Below are 15,189 nucleotides of genomic sequence, written 5' to 3' on the forward strand. Positions count from 1 at the left end.
AGCTGGGCACCCTGAAAGGGACTAGTTAAAAACAAACTTCCTGTGGTTGGAGAGATGGCTCAGCCGGTAAGAACACTAGATCAGTCTGAGCACCTACATGGTGACTCACAATCATCTGTAACTACAGATGATTAGACCTGATGCCCCCTTCCCGCCTCTGGGGCACTGCATGCATGTGATGTACATGCATATACACAGGCACTCACACATGTAAATAAAAATAAATAAATCTTGGGGCTGGTGAGATGGCTCAACAGTTAAGAGCACAGGCTACTACTCTTCTAGAGGATCCTGGTTCAATTCCCAGAACCACATAGCAACTCACAACTGTCTGTAGTTCCACTTCCAGGGTATCTGATACCCTAACACAGACTTGCAGGCAGGCAAAACAACCAATGCTTATTAAAATAAAAATAAAAACAAAAATAAATAATTAAAAAAACAGAAAACTATTAAAAAATAAATCTTAAAAACCAATACCAGATAATGTCCACAGTAGATCAAGCCGTGTGTGTGTGTGTGTGTGTGTGTGTGTGTGTGTGTGTTGGGGGGGGGGATCAGAAAGGCTGAAAGAAATGACTGCCTCTCCCCTGTAACTAGTGTTAGTTGAACAAGGGATCTTGGACTGTGTAAAACGGGGAGAGCAGGCTGAGCTGTAGCACACATGACTAATTGCTCTCTATTCTTGACTGTGGATGTAACAGAACTAATTCTCTCATCCCCATCCCCTGCTGCTGTGACTTTCCTGCCACAATGGACTGTATCCTGGAATTGTGAGTTCAACAAACCTTGTCTCCCTAAGTTGCTTTTGTCAGGGTATTTTTAATCACAGCAACAGAAAAGAAACTAGAGAGAGAGAGAGAGAGAGAGAGAAGGCGTGTGTGTGTGTGTGTGTGTATATCCATATAATCAATTTTTGGTCAGAAAAAGGAAGCAAATAAAAACGACAACATTATGGACCTTGCTAAGAAGCCACCTCAGGTGTTGCCATACTATGTGACTACATTTATACAAAATGCCCATAACTGGAAAACTATACAGGCAGAGTACACAAACAGTTGCTGAGGCTTCAGACATGGGCAGTGATGGCTAAAGGCACAGGCTTTGATTGAAGGTATAAAATAGAATTGTGGAAATGGCTGCACAACTCTTGGAGCTATGTTTGAAAGCAGTGAACTGTATACTTTAACTGAGAAAATTATATGGTACGTAAATTAGAACTTATGAGAGATTGCTATATATCTACTCTTCATAGCTAAATTCCGATGATAGACAAATCCCAAGCATAGGTGAAAGCATGGAACAAAAGAACACTCACACTGCTGCAGGAATGTAAAACCATGTGGCCATCTTCTCTGGGTAATAAACTATGGGAAATGAAAACACAGAAAGGCACAAACACAGATCTCCATAACAACTTCATTCATAGTAACCAAAAATGGAAAACTGCTCAAATTTCTACCACTGGCAAACACACCGTGGTATGTACATGCAATAGATACTACTTGGCTAAACAAATGAAAGGAAACTATTGCTGCATAAGTTATGGAGAAATCTCTAAAATATCACATTGACTGAAGGAAGCCAAGCAGTCAATGCTGGCTTCTGCATCTGCCTGGGATCCTACAGCAGGGAAATTAACTTCTGTCTACAGAGGCTGCTCTGGGATAGGGGATGGAGAGAAGGAAGCTGACCACAAAGGGGCAGGTGGTACTCCGAAGGGTTATAAAACCCCTATATTTTGAGTTTGGTGGTTATGATGTAACACATTGATCTGTAAACTTAAATGGGTACATTTTGAGACAGGGTCTCACATTGTACCCCAGGTTATTTGGAACTAGTTATATAGCCCAACCTGGCCTTGAACTCTCAGTGATCCTCCTGTCTTAGCCTCCCAAGTTACAGACATGAGCCACCACATTTGGTTTAAGCTATACATTTACAAAGCTGGTTTTAAGTAACAATCCCATTATTTAAGCCTCCAGAAGCCCATAGCTTTAGGAATGGTCCTAACAGAAGAGCTGGGTGTACTGGCTCGTGCCAGTACATTGGGAAGGCAGAGGCACAAAGACTGCTACCCAACCTGAGCTACAGATACATACATGATCAGATGAGAGAAGGTTGGAGATGAAAGGGGAAAAAAACAAAACAAACGAGAAAAGCTAGTAAGAGTGGTCAAAGAGCAGCAGGAGGGAAATGTCTCTGAAGTGTTTCTTCTCTAGCCTGGTTATGAGTTTAATCCTGAGTTGTTCTTACCAGCTTGTTCTCACTCAAGAAAAATGTCAGTAAAAGGAGGGAACTGGTGGGAACTCCTCTGAATATGAGAGAAACTGAACCTAGGGATCCTATTACCACATATAGAATACCCCAGTCACTGTAAGGACGAGGTCAGATAGTTTGGGGATGTCTGCACCAGGTCTAGTGTGTAAGCACTGCCACCTCCCTTCTGGGTTACAAACTAAGTTTAGCTCACAGACCAACTGTCCAAGTTTGTAAAATTATTATAAACATGTTTTATAGCTAATAGTTTGGGGAAAGGGTTGATTCTTATCAGCAAAACTTGTGCCTGGTCTAGGGGACAGTTATAGAAGATATGTTTTGCCTAACTTTAGATTAAGTATCTCAATAACTCACCTATAGGAGTGACAGGCTCAGATTCAGAATTTAGTCAGTTCATACATGAAGTAAAACATGATGTCAGTAACAAATATAGGAAAGGGACTTGCATGATCACACAGGTGTTAAGGTATGAAGCTACTCAGTAAAAACTCACACTGAACTAGGCACTATTATAAACATCTTTAATCCCAGGACTCTGAAGGCAGAGGCAGGTGACTCTCTGTGAGTTCAAGGCCAGCATGAGATATATATATCCAAGCCAGCTCAAGCTACAAAGCAAGACCTTGTCTCAAAAACAAAAACAAGGTCTAGAGAGATGAGACAGTAGTTAAAGACATGTAATGTTTTTCCAGTGGACTGGAACTCCAGTCCTAGTGTGTATGTCAGGCAGGTTACAACCGGCTCTAACTCCAACTCCAAAGAGATCTGATGCCTCTGGCCTCCCTGGGTAACAACTCACATGCACATACCCACACAGACATGTAATTAAAAATAATAAAAACCAAACTGCACTGATAACAAAAAGCTTCACATTTACCTGGCACCCCATCAATACTAGAAGTCTAAAAGCTAGACTTCTAGTATTTTTCAGAAATGCAAAATGGTAACAACAGCACCCCATCTAGTGGCCAAGGCGAAACAGTGTTTCAAGTTGTCAGGACAACAATGTCTGTAGCCCAGGGAGGCCACAGTGGCTTCCTTCCCACTAGGAAGGCTTCTCCCTAAGAGATAACCTATAATTCCCACTCTCACCAGGGTCAGCCCGGCTGCTCCCTCACAGCCTCCAAACTGTTGCCCTTTACCCCTTAAAACAATCAGTGAGGCACCTAAGCAACAGTGTATTATTTTTGAACAGGGGCATATGGCATTGGGTACTGGGCATATCTGAAAATTCACTTGGCTAGCACAGCTATCCCCCTGGGACTCAAGGAAGAGCACAGGAAGGAGTGTTTGAAGGGTGTCTATGCAGAGAAAACACAGGTGGAGCTGTGGAGCTGGACTAGGATCTGAGTTCCAGGTACTGAATACAGGCTGTACCCAGTGAGGGTCAGAAGAAATCAGAGTGGCTCCACACCAGTCTCCATCGTTCCCCAGGCTGGTGGGATCCAGACCAGAATCATTACAGGACACAGGACTATGTTCTTAGAATATTGTTGGAGGAAACTATAGCTGAACTAGGTGCTAAAAAAGGAAAGGCAAATATGCAATTGTACAAAGAAAGGCATTTGTGGAAATACAATAGGGTCTGCTAGTCACCTGAAGTTTGCCAGGCCCATTTTTCATGTCACATTAGAAGCCAAATTGCTCTCGACCTTCTGTAAGCCTAATGCCACCTACATCCATCTTACCTCTTCTAAGAGGATGCACATACTAGCTAGAGGCATGCCGAGACTCTGCAAAGGGTAGCCAGATAATGAGTCTTACAGCAGTGGACTTGCTGATCACCACTCTGTCACGCACTGCTTTGTAAAGTGGTCCCTGCAAGTTCCTCATGTTCTCTGTCCCTTGCATCTTCATGCACTTGCCAGCCTCACTGACTCCTAAGCGTCACTCCTCCACAGGCCTAGGTCCTAGATCTGCAGCAAGCAGTCTTAGACCTTCCTTTAAGAGACTGATAACAGTTAATGGATGAATTTCAATTTTTTTTAATGTGTGTTAGTGACTGTTTTAAAATTTTAACTTATGAACAATATTCTCCAAAAGACCCAGGAGATGACAGCCAGGTTGATCTTTAATTACTCTGTCTTCATCTTTTGTTTTCTTAGATATAAAATTTTCTATTGTCCAAAGGAAAGGTCATTTTCACCAGAGCCTGTTACAGTCTGAAACCTGGTGCCCAATAGACCCTGCACAATGGGACATTAGAAGCCACATTAGATGACCACAGCCAAAGAAAAACTGATGAGTGACCCTGGGCAGTTAAAAAGAGAAGTCAGACCAGTGATTAACAGAGGTCATTTCAGCTCATTTAAAGTTAGAAAAAATTAGAATAAAAACAATACTTTTTACTGACAAATTAAGACATAGCTTTTCATATTCCTTGAAAGAGTAGAAATTAAAGTATTCTTTCCAGTAAAATTTGGTACTATCTACCACAAATGTACAAGCCCCTTTGAGCTAAAAACCCAATTTCTGGCATTTAAACCTGCAGAAAGACATATCTATAGAACAGTAATGTATACAGAGGTCCAATGATTCTGACTAGAAACAGGAATTAAATAAAAATGTCATATCAGACCAGTTATGCATTTCCTGCATCTCTAATACAAAGGGCTTTTTTTTTCCTTCTTGGAGACTGGGTCTCAGAGTCCACACTGTCTCAAACAACTCTTCTTATATAGTAGAAGATGAATTTGAACTCTGATCCTCCTCCTGCCTCTATCCCCCTCCCCTGACTTTAGACCCCAAGTTGGGAGTACTGGGATTGTTATCACACTTGGGGGTTCCAATCTGTGCCCGAAATCCAGTTTGGCTACCCAAATTTGATAAGCCAATTAAGACACTTAAAAGCAGAAAGCAGTTGTACTCAATGTCCACACAAATTTTTCTGCTTCACCAAGTAGAGGTATAAAGCAACAGACGTCTGAAGTATACAGCTTCCAGAGCTGTGAGAAAAATAAGCTCCTACTATGACAACCTAATGCTACCTAATGTTAACAGCAACAATACACAGTGCTCTGTCACACTCTCCATGTCTCCTGCACATCCAAGGCACACGGCTGCCTTAGGCCTTCATACTCACCCTCTCTTTACACGGAAACAGCACTTCATCTATTTTTCAGCTGCAGAAACTAAGACTTAAAGATTATTAAGGTAGTTGCCTCCAAAGAAGGCCAAGGAAAGATGAAAATAAAATATTATCAAATTCTGACCCAGGCAAAGCCTTAAAACTAGATCTTGACCAGTCTTAGAAAACCGTAGGAGAAAAATAGAGGACAACTACTTACTTTTCAACCCAGAGGACGGAAACCAGCTTTGCCCCTGTCTTACGGGCTTTGTCCCAGGTACTTTGATACCCATCTTTGAAGATCACATGGGTCACTTGCTTGTTCAAAGTTTTTGAAACCTGTGGACAAAATCCAAAAAACAAATAACTCACTGCTATCTATTCATAATTTCTTAAATAAAGTGATCAAAAAGAACATTGTTCAAAATTTGTCAAAATGAAATGATCAAAACCCTTACCCAAGAATTTCACTTGTCACAATGCACCAGAAAAAAAATACTGTGGTGGATGTGGAAAGTTGTTTTTTCATGGCATGTTGGTACACAACTTTGATTCTAGACCTTAGGAGGCACAAGCAGGAGGCTCTCTCTGAATTTGTGGTCAGCCTCATCCACACAGAGTTCCAGGTCAGCCAGAGCTACATAGTAAGACCTTGTCTCAATCTCTCCTCACCAAAATACATTTGCTGCAATCAGAATGAGGGTTGGCGTTCAAGTCACTCTTACCTCCCAATAAAGCTTCAGCTCCTGTCACCCTTACTCCAACAATAAAGCTTCTAAGCATAGAACAGAGTAGGAATCCTTCAAGGATAAAGAGAATGGGGAAGACCAAACCAGGAGGAGCCCCTGAGGATAAAGTGCAAGGAAAAGAAAAATGGATAGGAGAAGGCACCGCTTATTTACAGCTGAAAAGACTGGGAGACACAACAAGGATGTTTGAAAACAATCTTCATCTTTTAACCTCCACACATGAGTTGTGGCATGTGGGGCACATGCATAGGCACACACACCTTACATTTTTTTGAACTTGCCATGGTTAGGCTGTGGGCATAACTCGGTTGGTAGAGTGCTTGCCTAGCACACACAAAGAACAGGGTTCTATCCTCCCACCGTTTTTAAAAGCCAGGTATGGTGGTAAACACCTGTAATCCTAGTGCTTTGGTGGAGACAGGAGAACCACATAGTTAAGGCCATCTTCTGCTACATAGCCAGTTCTAGACCAGCCTAAGTACATGAGACCCTCTCTCACTAAGTCAGTAAATAAATAAATAAATAAATAAATAAAATTCCTCTACATTAAAGAGAGACAGTATAATTTGGAGGAAACAGTAAGGAGAATAAGTATCTAATTAAAATTAAAAACAGTATTTTGAGACAATGTAATATTTATGTGATAAGATCAGATAATTCAAAGGAGTCAAGACCTAAAGTTACTACAAATTTAAGAATAGAAAAAAAAATCCATAGAAACAGTAGACAGCCAGGTAAAGAAAATCTCCCCAGCAACAGAGCAAACAGAGAATAGGTAACAGGGAAAGCCAGGACCATAAAAAACACAGATCATGATCCCAAGTTATGGGGTTAAAATATAACAAATTGGGGAAATGAAACAAATTATAAAAAGACCTGCATTCTGGATCAAAAGACCCTTGTAAGGCATGGCACAAGCGTGAGCAATGCTCCACACCAATCACATAACCTGGCTTGGTTACTAACTATTGCTGTTAAGAAACAAAACATCACGACCAATGCAACTTGGAAGGAAAGGGTTTGTCTTCTCCTCTCTCTTCCCAGAGACAGGGTTCCTCTGTGTAGCCCTGGATGTCCTGAACTCTGTAGAACAAGCTGGCCTTGAACTCAGGAATGTGCCTGCCTCTGTCTCCCAAGTGCTGCTTATTGGCTTACTCCCACTGGCTTGCTTAAAGAACTCAGGACCACCAGCCCGGGGTGGCACCTCCCACAATGGGCTGGACCCGCCTCCATCAATCACTAATTAAGAAAATACACTACAGGCTTACCTATAGTCTGAACTTAATGGAGTAATTTCTCAATTGAGCTTTCCTCCTCTGAGATGACTTTAGCTTGTGTCAAGCTGACATAAAACTATCCAGTACACATGCCATCATTTCAAGCAATGAGAAGTAACAACTAGATCAGACACTAACGAATAGCAATCTGAAGTCAGAAGATAATGTAGAAGCTGGGCACGGTGGCACAAGCCTGCAATCCTAGCACTTCAGAGACTGAGGTAGGAGGATCACTATGAGACTGAATACGTGGCATAGTGAGACTTTGTGTAAAAAGGTAATGAATACATTCCTTCAGGGACAAAGACTGCATGATAATATTTTTCAATCAGCTAAAATACTAAGTCGAGTCATACATACAGCCACGTCAAAATATGCCTTTTGGGACTGGGGAGGTGGCTCAGTCGTAAAGTGTCTGCTTTGCAAATACTGATATCCTTGGTTTGTGTTATGGAATATTATTTTCAGATGTGTTACATTTGTCTATTCTGTGGATCATTTGTTTAATGATGCAAAGATGTGTTGCATTCTTTTATGTTGCATTTGTCTTTAACTCTGTGAGGTTGTGTTACTGTGCCTGTCTAAAACACCAGATTGGTATAATAAAGAGCTGAATGGCCAATAGCAAGGCAGGAAAAAGATAGGCAGGGCTGCCAGGCAGAGAGAATAAATGGGATGAGAAATCTGGGAAAAAGAGAAGAAGCAAGAGGAAGGAGGAGGATAACAGGGGCCAGATACACAGCAAGCCAAAGAGTAAGAAGTAAAGAAAGGTATACAGAATAGAGAAAAAGAAAAGCCCAGAGGCAAAAGATAATTTAAGAAAAGCTGGTAATGGGGGCTGGAGAGATGGCTCAGTGGTTAAGAGCACTGGCTGCTCTTCTAGAGAACCCAAGTTCAACTATTTGTGTATTTATTTGGAGCTGGGTGGCAGGTCCTCCCAAAAGTAAAAGAGACAACAAAACAAAACAAAAACCAACTGCAAGTTTGATTTGCTGAATTTGTGTAAAAAGTCAGACATGGTGGTTCATGCTTGTAATCCCAGCACTGGAGAGGCTTGAACCTATGGTATTAAGCATGCTAGGCAGGTATTCTACTACTAAATCTTATATCTACATCTCCAACCCTTTCTGTTTTTATTTTTTTAAACTGTGATACAGGATTTGATAAGGTACTTTCATCTTGGTTATATGCCTCATTCTCTCAAGTAGCTGGGATACTGTCCTGTACTACTGGGCCAGCTCATGGGTGTGTATGCATAGATAGGGCTTTGTACTATCTGTAAGTTCAGGCATCCTGTGGTTGGGGGGGAATAAGGATGGTGTTCTTGGACTTTATCCACCTTAGAAAGTACTGTACACTGGAAATATGAAAGCAAATATAAAAAGGAAGAGATTAAAAACAACATTTGGGGTCTGGTGACATGCTTTAGTGGGTAAAGGGAGGCACTTGCACCAGCAAGCTTGATGACTTACACGTGTTCTTCAGGCACTGCATGGTAGGAGGCGACCTCAAGCTGTCTTCTGACCACATATATGCCATGTGCTCTTGTCCTCCACCCACATGTTTAAAAACTTTTTTAAATGATTATCTTTCCAGAACCACAAAGAGACTAGGGACCTAGCTCACTGATGGTGTAGTAGTATTCGTGAGACTAAGAATTCTCTCCCAGCACAAAAGGAGCACAGAGCAAAGGACAGCTGGCTTCTCTGGGACTTCATTACAGATCTCACAGCCTGTAGAGTAGTAATTTTTTTGTTTGTTTTTTTTTAAACAATGCACAGGTGTTACGTTTGTGCACAATCATTCTCAAGGCAATCAGAAAGAGCTCAGCCTAGCAGCTGGGGACACTACCCCCGAGGTTTTCACATTATCAGACAATAAACAGCACCTGTATGCCTTTAACAGAAGATGATCTGGAAAAAAAATCCCACACCTTGGATTGGGCTGCCACAGACTATATCTACACAGATGCATGAGCCAGAATTTACACTCCGACCTTCCTAAAATGAAACTCTACTTGGTGTCTCACATGTCAATGTAACAAAACATGCTGTGCCTCTTCAATGGAAAATACATTGGCCTTCCACACAGAAAGTCCCTGGTTTATCAGGGTTTTACTTAGGGTTGTTTTATTTTGAGGTCATGGGAAATGGTATTTTGTAAGCTGGCTATGTACTGTAGGATATGGGTTACATCTCATGATGCAAAGAACAGCAATTCTCAATCAGTCCAAAGAGCCACTGTTCCATACACACAGGGCTAAGCTGTGTGATTAAATACATTTTCAATTGACAAGATTTTCTTTTTTACAGGGGTATAATAGGCTTTAACTCCATTATAGGTGGCAGCTCATCTGTGCCTATTCCGCTATTCTAAGTCTTTGACCTAACTTCACATGGATTAGGGTGGCTGAGCAAGGCAGGTACTGCTCTAACACCAATGCTTACTTACACTGCCTTGAGTTATCTATCCTGTCACCTACTTTATCCACTTCATGTAGCCTATCAGTGAGCGGTCCCTGAAGACCAATTTGTAAGCACACTTTGTTCAAAGCAAAACTCCTTACCAGAGCACTGTCTCCATTTCCCCCTAAGCCAGGGTTCTTAGACTCACCTCAAAACCCCTTTATCTCTATAATGGGAAAGTGAACTAAGAAAATCCCCTTAAGAGTTTGTAAACCTCAAGTATATTTTACCTTTCCTGGGGGCTCTTTTGTTCTGAATCCCCATCTTTTGTTTTTGTTTGTTTGTGTTTTGAAACAGGGTTTCTCTGTGTAGCTATAGCTATGGCTGTCCTGGAACCCACTATGTAGACCAGGCTGGCCTTGAACCAGAAACTAACCTGCCTCTGTCTCCCAAATGCTGGGATTAATGGAGTAAATCACCAACACCTGGCTGAATCCCCACCTTTTAAATTCTTCCAAAATTGCTTCCACATTTTTCTCTCTCTTGTTCCTGGCTTGGTGGTCAGGCCATCACTGGTCCTTAAATATTCAAAAGGCCACCTCCTTCAGTACTATTCACTCTAATCGGAATCTGAGTAAGGCCAACATTTTCTCCTGATCCCAGAGATCTTGGTGCCACATCACAATCTATAGCTGTGACTGCCTCAAGCTGTAGATATGGATAGTCAAGTGGCTATGAGATGTTTCCAGTAAGTAAGGCCACAGCCTTCCCTTAGGAACTTGCATTCTCCTGTATCTTTATTCTTTTGTCTCCAAGTACCAGTCCTTACAGAATCAATGCCAGATTCCTGCTTCCTCCTAGATTTCTCCTCACACTCTCCAAAACCATCTGCTCTGTAAGCACTACTGCCCAACTCCTATTTCATTTCTTTGTTTTGTCTCCCACCACTCACCCACTGCCATGTCCTTCATGTTCTAAGGAACAGCTCCCCTAACAAGAAAATACCAGCGGGCTATCAATCATTCTGATATTAATTTCTTACCGTTGCCCCCATATCCTCAAGTTGTTTTGTAAATGTCTTTGAATAATTTTCTGTACCGTTGGAAGACCATACTTCAACATAGGCCACAACATCTGAAAATAAGCAAGACATTAGCAGGAGGAAATACACACTGGAAATTGTGTTTTTCTCTAGTTCTATTTATGTTAAGAAAATATATGAAAATTTCTATTAGGAATCTATTCAAAATATTGTCACTGCTACTACTTTGGTGGTACTTAAAATCTTCCTAACCTGGGCTTAATTATCCTGAATTCTGCTTTCTGTAAAGAAACAGTAATTATTCCAGGCTTTCTGGGCCACACTATCTTCCAACAACTCAATTTCATGGCCATAACATAGGCAGTAGTTTAACAATCCAATATAGCTTTGTTATAGTAAAATTTTGTTTGTGGAGCATATTAGCACATGCCTGTAACCTTAGCATTTAGGGATTAGGCAAGAGGATCAAGAGTTCTAGGCCAGTCTCAGCTATAGAGCAAGTTGGAGGCCAGCTTAGGCTGCAGGAGACCTTGTCTTAAAAAAGAATATATGGAGAAGGAAATTAGATGCATATAGTTTTCACCTGCCATTCTTCATTGCTTTTCACATCTAAACTCTGAAGAAGGGCTGGAGATGCAGCACAGTTGGTAGACTGCTTATTTGGCATGCAGTAGGTCTTGGGTTTTAAGCCTACTACAACACAAACAAGGTATGGAAGCCCACACCTTTAATCCCATCTCTAGGGCAGGAGGATCAGAAAGTCAAGGTCAGCCTCAGCTGCCTAAGAAGTATTGTAGGTTAGCATTGGTTAGAGACTGACTGTCTCCAAAACCAAATTATTTTTTCTTCAAGAGTCCCACTTCTAAGTAATGGTGGTGAAACAAATGCAATACCTGGTTCTGTTACAAAATACTATAGTAACACTAGAAAAACAGTCACCCCTGGTAACAGAATTGTGCAAACAGCTGGTCTGTCTGTTCTTTCAGCTCTCACACTCCAAGTCCCTTCACACAGAGCTTTCCTCAAAGCCAAACTCTGCCAGCATCAGCACAGCACAGCCCTCAGTTTGTGGAGTCATGCCCGTGAACAGGCATCCTGGGGGCTCAACCGTGAGGACCCTACTAAGCAAAGGAGGAACAAGCCTTGCTCTCCTTACCAGAGAAATGAAGGGAGTTTTTGGCACGACAAAAGTAAGCGTTCCACAAGTGTCAGCTCTGAGTAGGGCCCACCGAGAGGCCACTCTCATTATTACTAAAAGAATTACTTTTGCTCTTCCCACAAGTGCCCAAGCCCTAGAGATGACGTTCTCAGAAAGCTAAGATAGGACCTGATTCCTGCCAGCTACCCAGCGCTCAGGACGCACAGTGGGCGGGGAGAGGGGGCCATAGGTGCCATGGCAGAGACTCCGAGAGAGGTGAAGGCCACATAGAGACTAGGGTGGATGGTCCACACAACTTGGTTAGGACCCTGAGTCAAGAGGACCCAGGTGGCCCAGGAAGGGCTTCCGAGCACGCGTCAGGCAGACAACCCCCCCCCCACTGGGCGTGTCTCCTCACCTTTCAGGAAGGCGCCCCCAGCGGCTCCCGAGGTCTCCATGACCCGGCGTGCGACCGGACCGAGCGTGCGCGGGCAGGAAGGCAGAGGGGTGCGCATGCGCAGGCCGCGCCCCCGGGGGCTCGGGACCGGGCGTGTGTGGTGGAAGCGACTCCGGTTTCTTTCCTTCCCTCTTCGCGTACTCTAGGCTCCGTGACACACCGCAGCAAAGTCCTTGCTCCCTCCAGGAAGCCTCTGAAGCTATCTGCGGCACCCGGCGACTGCGGGCGGCGCCCTGGCTAGAGTCGGTCCGCCGCACGGCGGCTTCAGGGCGATCGCTGATCAGCGCTGCGTCTGCGGGCTGGGCCCGCGCCCTCCGGTGACCCTATAGGGGGACCCTGTGCTCTCAGCCACGCAGACCCACTCGTGGACCCCCACCCAGCCCCGCACCGTGGAGCAGGAAGCCGGCTTCTGGAGCCTCTGCGTGCGCCCGGCTCTTCAAAACTCCCGCCAAAGAGAATTCGGAGAGTGGGCGAGCCAGATGCGGGCCCGCCTCCCCGCGCAAGGGCTGCCGGGAGGGGGGAGGGGGCCGGAGGATCCCAGCCTGCAAGAGCCAGCTGGTCTGATGGCAAAGGTCTCCTCTAGTCGCCCTAAGCACTAGACATTAAAAGCAACTTCTTTGGTTAAACTGGGCTTTCGTTTTCTTTTATTTCTTTTTGATACCTATGTATGTTACGTGTGTGAGTGTTTTGCGTGCAGTGTACATATGTGCACCACGTGCGTGCCTGGCCTGGCGCCTGCCAGTGAACATCCGGAGGAGGGCGTCAGGACCCCAGGAGCAGGATTTATATGTGGTTAGGAGCCACCATGTGGGTGTCGGGGACCAAATCCATGTCCTCTGCCAGAGCAAATGTCCTTAACCACTGAGCCATCTCTATAGCCCCTGGATTTTTTTCTTTTTTTTGTTTTGAGACAGGGCCTTGTTTTCTAGCCCACAACTCTTAGCAGTCTTCTTGCCTCAGTCTCTCCGAGTGCTGGGATTACTGGGCGTGCCACCTCAGTCAGTCCTTCACCTTATTTTTTAAAATATGAACCAAATTTACATAATTCTTCTACCCGTAGTCCATCCCTTTGTTCCACCATGAAGACCATAATCCTTTCACGAGCTAAATAAAAACACGGCACTAAAAATTAGAGGGACTCAACCTAGAATTGAGGAGTATGCTTGGGGATTAGAATGGACTTTAGGGAGTTGTTTTTATTTTTGTTTTTGTTTTTGTTTTTTCCTAACTGGCTGAGAGACACTGATGACTTATTAGGCAGTGTCCCTTTCCTCTTTAGGAAGTGGGAATGCTCTCTCGGCCTGATTTTGCTAGCCTTCTGAAGGTTCTCTCAACCTTCCTAATGCTGCGACCCTTTAATACAGTCCCTCATGTTTTGGTGACCCCCCAACCGTAAAATTATTTTCATTGCTACTTCAGAAGTGTAATTTTGCTACTGTTATGAATTGTAATGAAAAAATCTGTGTTTTCTGATGCTCTTAGGCGACCCCTGTGAAAGGGTCACGACCCGAAAAGGGGTCACGGCCCACGGATTGAGAACCATTGCTTCAGAGGGAATTTGTTTTTATTGTCTCCTTTTGCTTCTGTCAAAAGATAAAATTGTCGAGTGTGGTGGTATACACCTGAGGGACAAGGACTGGAAATTGGAAGCCACTTTTGACTGCATAGAGACCCTATCTTTTTTAAAAAAAATGTTTAAATTACAAGTAATTAGCTATTATTGGGAATATGTGGATTGAGGTAGCTTTCTCTAAACCTCCTGAGAGCTGTCACTAAGCAGTGTCAGGTGCAAAAGAAACTCAGACAAAGGGCTAAATGGTGCCTATTAACATACCAAAGTGCCTGCTGGCCTCCAGGCTCAGTCAGTACCTGTGGCTCCTCTTAGCATTTCTCACCCCACCCCCTTCCCTGAACTTCTCCAGCTGTTACCCCAGCTTCTTATTTCTATGTAACCCTGTCATTTTGGCCATGAGTTCTGTTGGTCCTCATGGCCCCTCTTGCCTCTCTTTCTTGGTCCTCTCTTTTGTCTTTCTCTTTCCCCTCTCCTCCTCCTCTCATGGCCTGGTCCACTCTACTGACCAAGTTCAATATACCACTTCCCTTGCTCTGGACTCTTCCAGATGCCTCTGGCTGTACTTTCCCTCATATCTACAAAAACTAACAAACAAAAAAACAAAAACCTCCTCAGCCATACCCTGGAGTGGTCATGTCCTCACTTTATACAGGCAGTAAGAGCAGGACTTGGCTTCCTAAGAAGGGAACACAAGAAGAACCATAGCTCAACTTTTACTTATTTGTTTATTTATTTACTTAGGATTTCCTTATTTGGCTAGCTTAGGTGAACTGGAATCTGCTTTTACCTGTGGGACCTTTCGGCTTCTTTTACACCTTCTCTTGCCCTGTCTGGCACTTACCATGACTGACTCCGCTTTGGTTTGATCAGCTCTTTTGGACCTGGTATTCAAGCTCAGTCCCAGAATCTTTGTTTAATTGTCTCTCCCAACACAGGGCAGCAGTACCACTCCCAGTATCATTTTAGTGGTTGCCTGTTCAGTCCCCTGTGACACTTTGGTGAATTTGTGCCAACAGGAAAGAGTGGTCAGTTAGTCCCATATGGATGAAGCCTGTAATCAAAGTTGAAAATGGGCTTTTAGTCAACTACAATGCAAAGATAGGCCAGATCAGAGAGGACAGAGGAAGTGTGGCATGCATTGTGACTCCATGAATCATGAATGTATTATACGATATTTTCCTATTTATGCATTTTTTGTTGT

The 15,189-nt window shown here is 43.4% G+C and overlaps 1 protein-coding gene across 2 annotated transcripts in view; it reads right to left on the minus strand.

Moving 5' to 3' along the window:
* The window catches only part of Mcph1 (microcephalin 1), a 193,023-nt gene extending 180,135 nt beyond the window's left edge, over positions 1 to 12,888 (minus strand). The window contains exons 1-3 of one of the 2 annotated variants that reach the window (XM_027389651.2): positions 12,377 to 12,888; positions 10,821 to 10,912; positions 5,568 to 5,686 (exon numbers count right to left, since the gene is read on the minus strand). In XM_027389651.2, coding sequence (XP_027245452.1) covers positions 5,568 to 5,686; positions 10,821 to 10,912; positions 12,377 to 12,473 — 308 coding nt within the window. In that variant the 5' untranslated portion in view covers positions 12,474 to 12,888. Of the gene's footprint in view, positions 1 to 5,567; positions 5,687 to 10,820; positions 10,913 to 11,976; positions 12,334 to 12,376 lie in introns of those variants that run through there. The other variant, XM_027389652.2, reaches the window with a different exon arrangement.
* Between the last annotated feature and the right edge of the window lie 2,301 nt (positions 12,889 to 15,189).

The sequence above is a fragment of the Cricetulus griseus genome, assembly GCF_003668045.3.
Source record: "Cricetulus griseus strain 17A/GY chromosome 1 unlocalized genomic scaffold, alternate assembly CriGri-PICRH-1.0 chr1_1, whole genome shotgun sequence".
NCBI classification, from domain to species: Eukaryota; Metazoa; Chordata; class Mammalia; order Rodentia; family Cricetidae; genus Cricetulus; species Cricetulus griseus.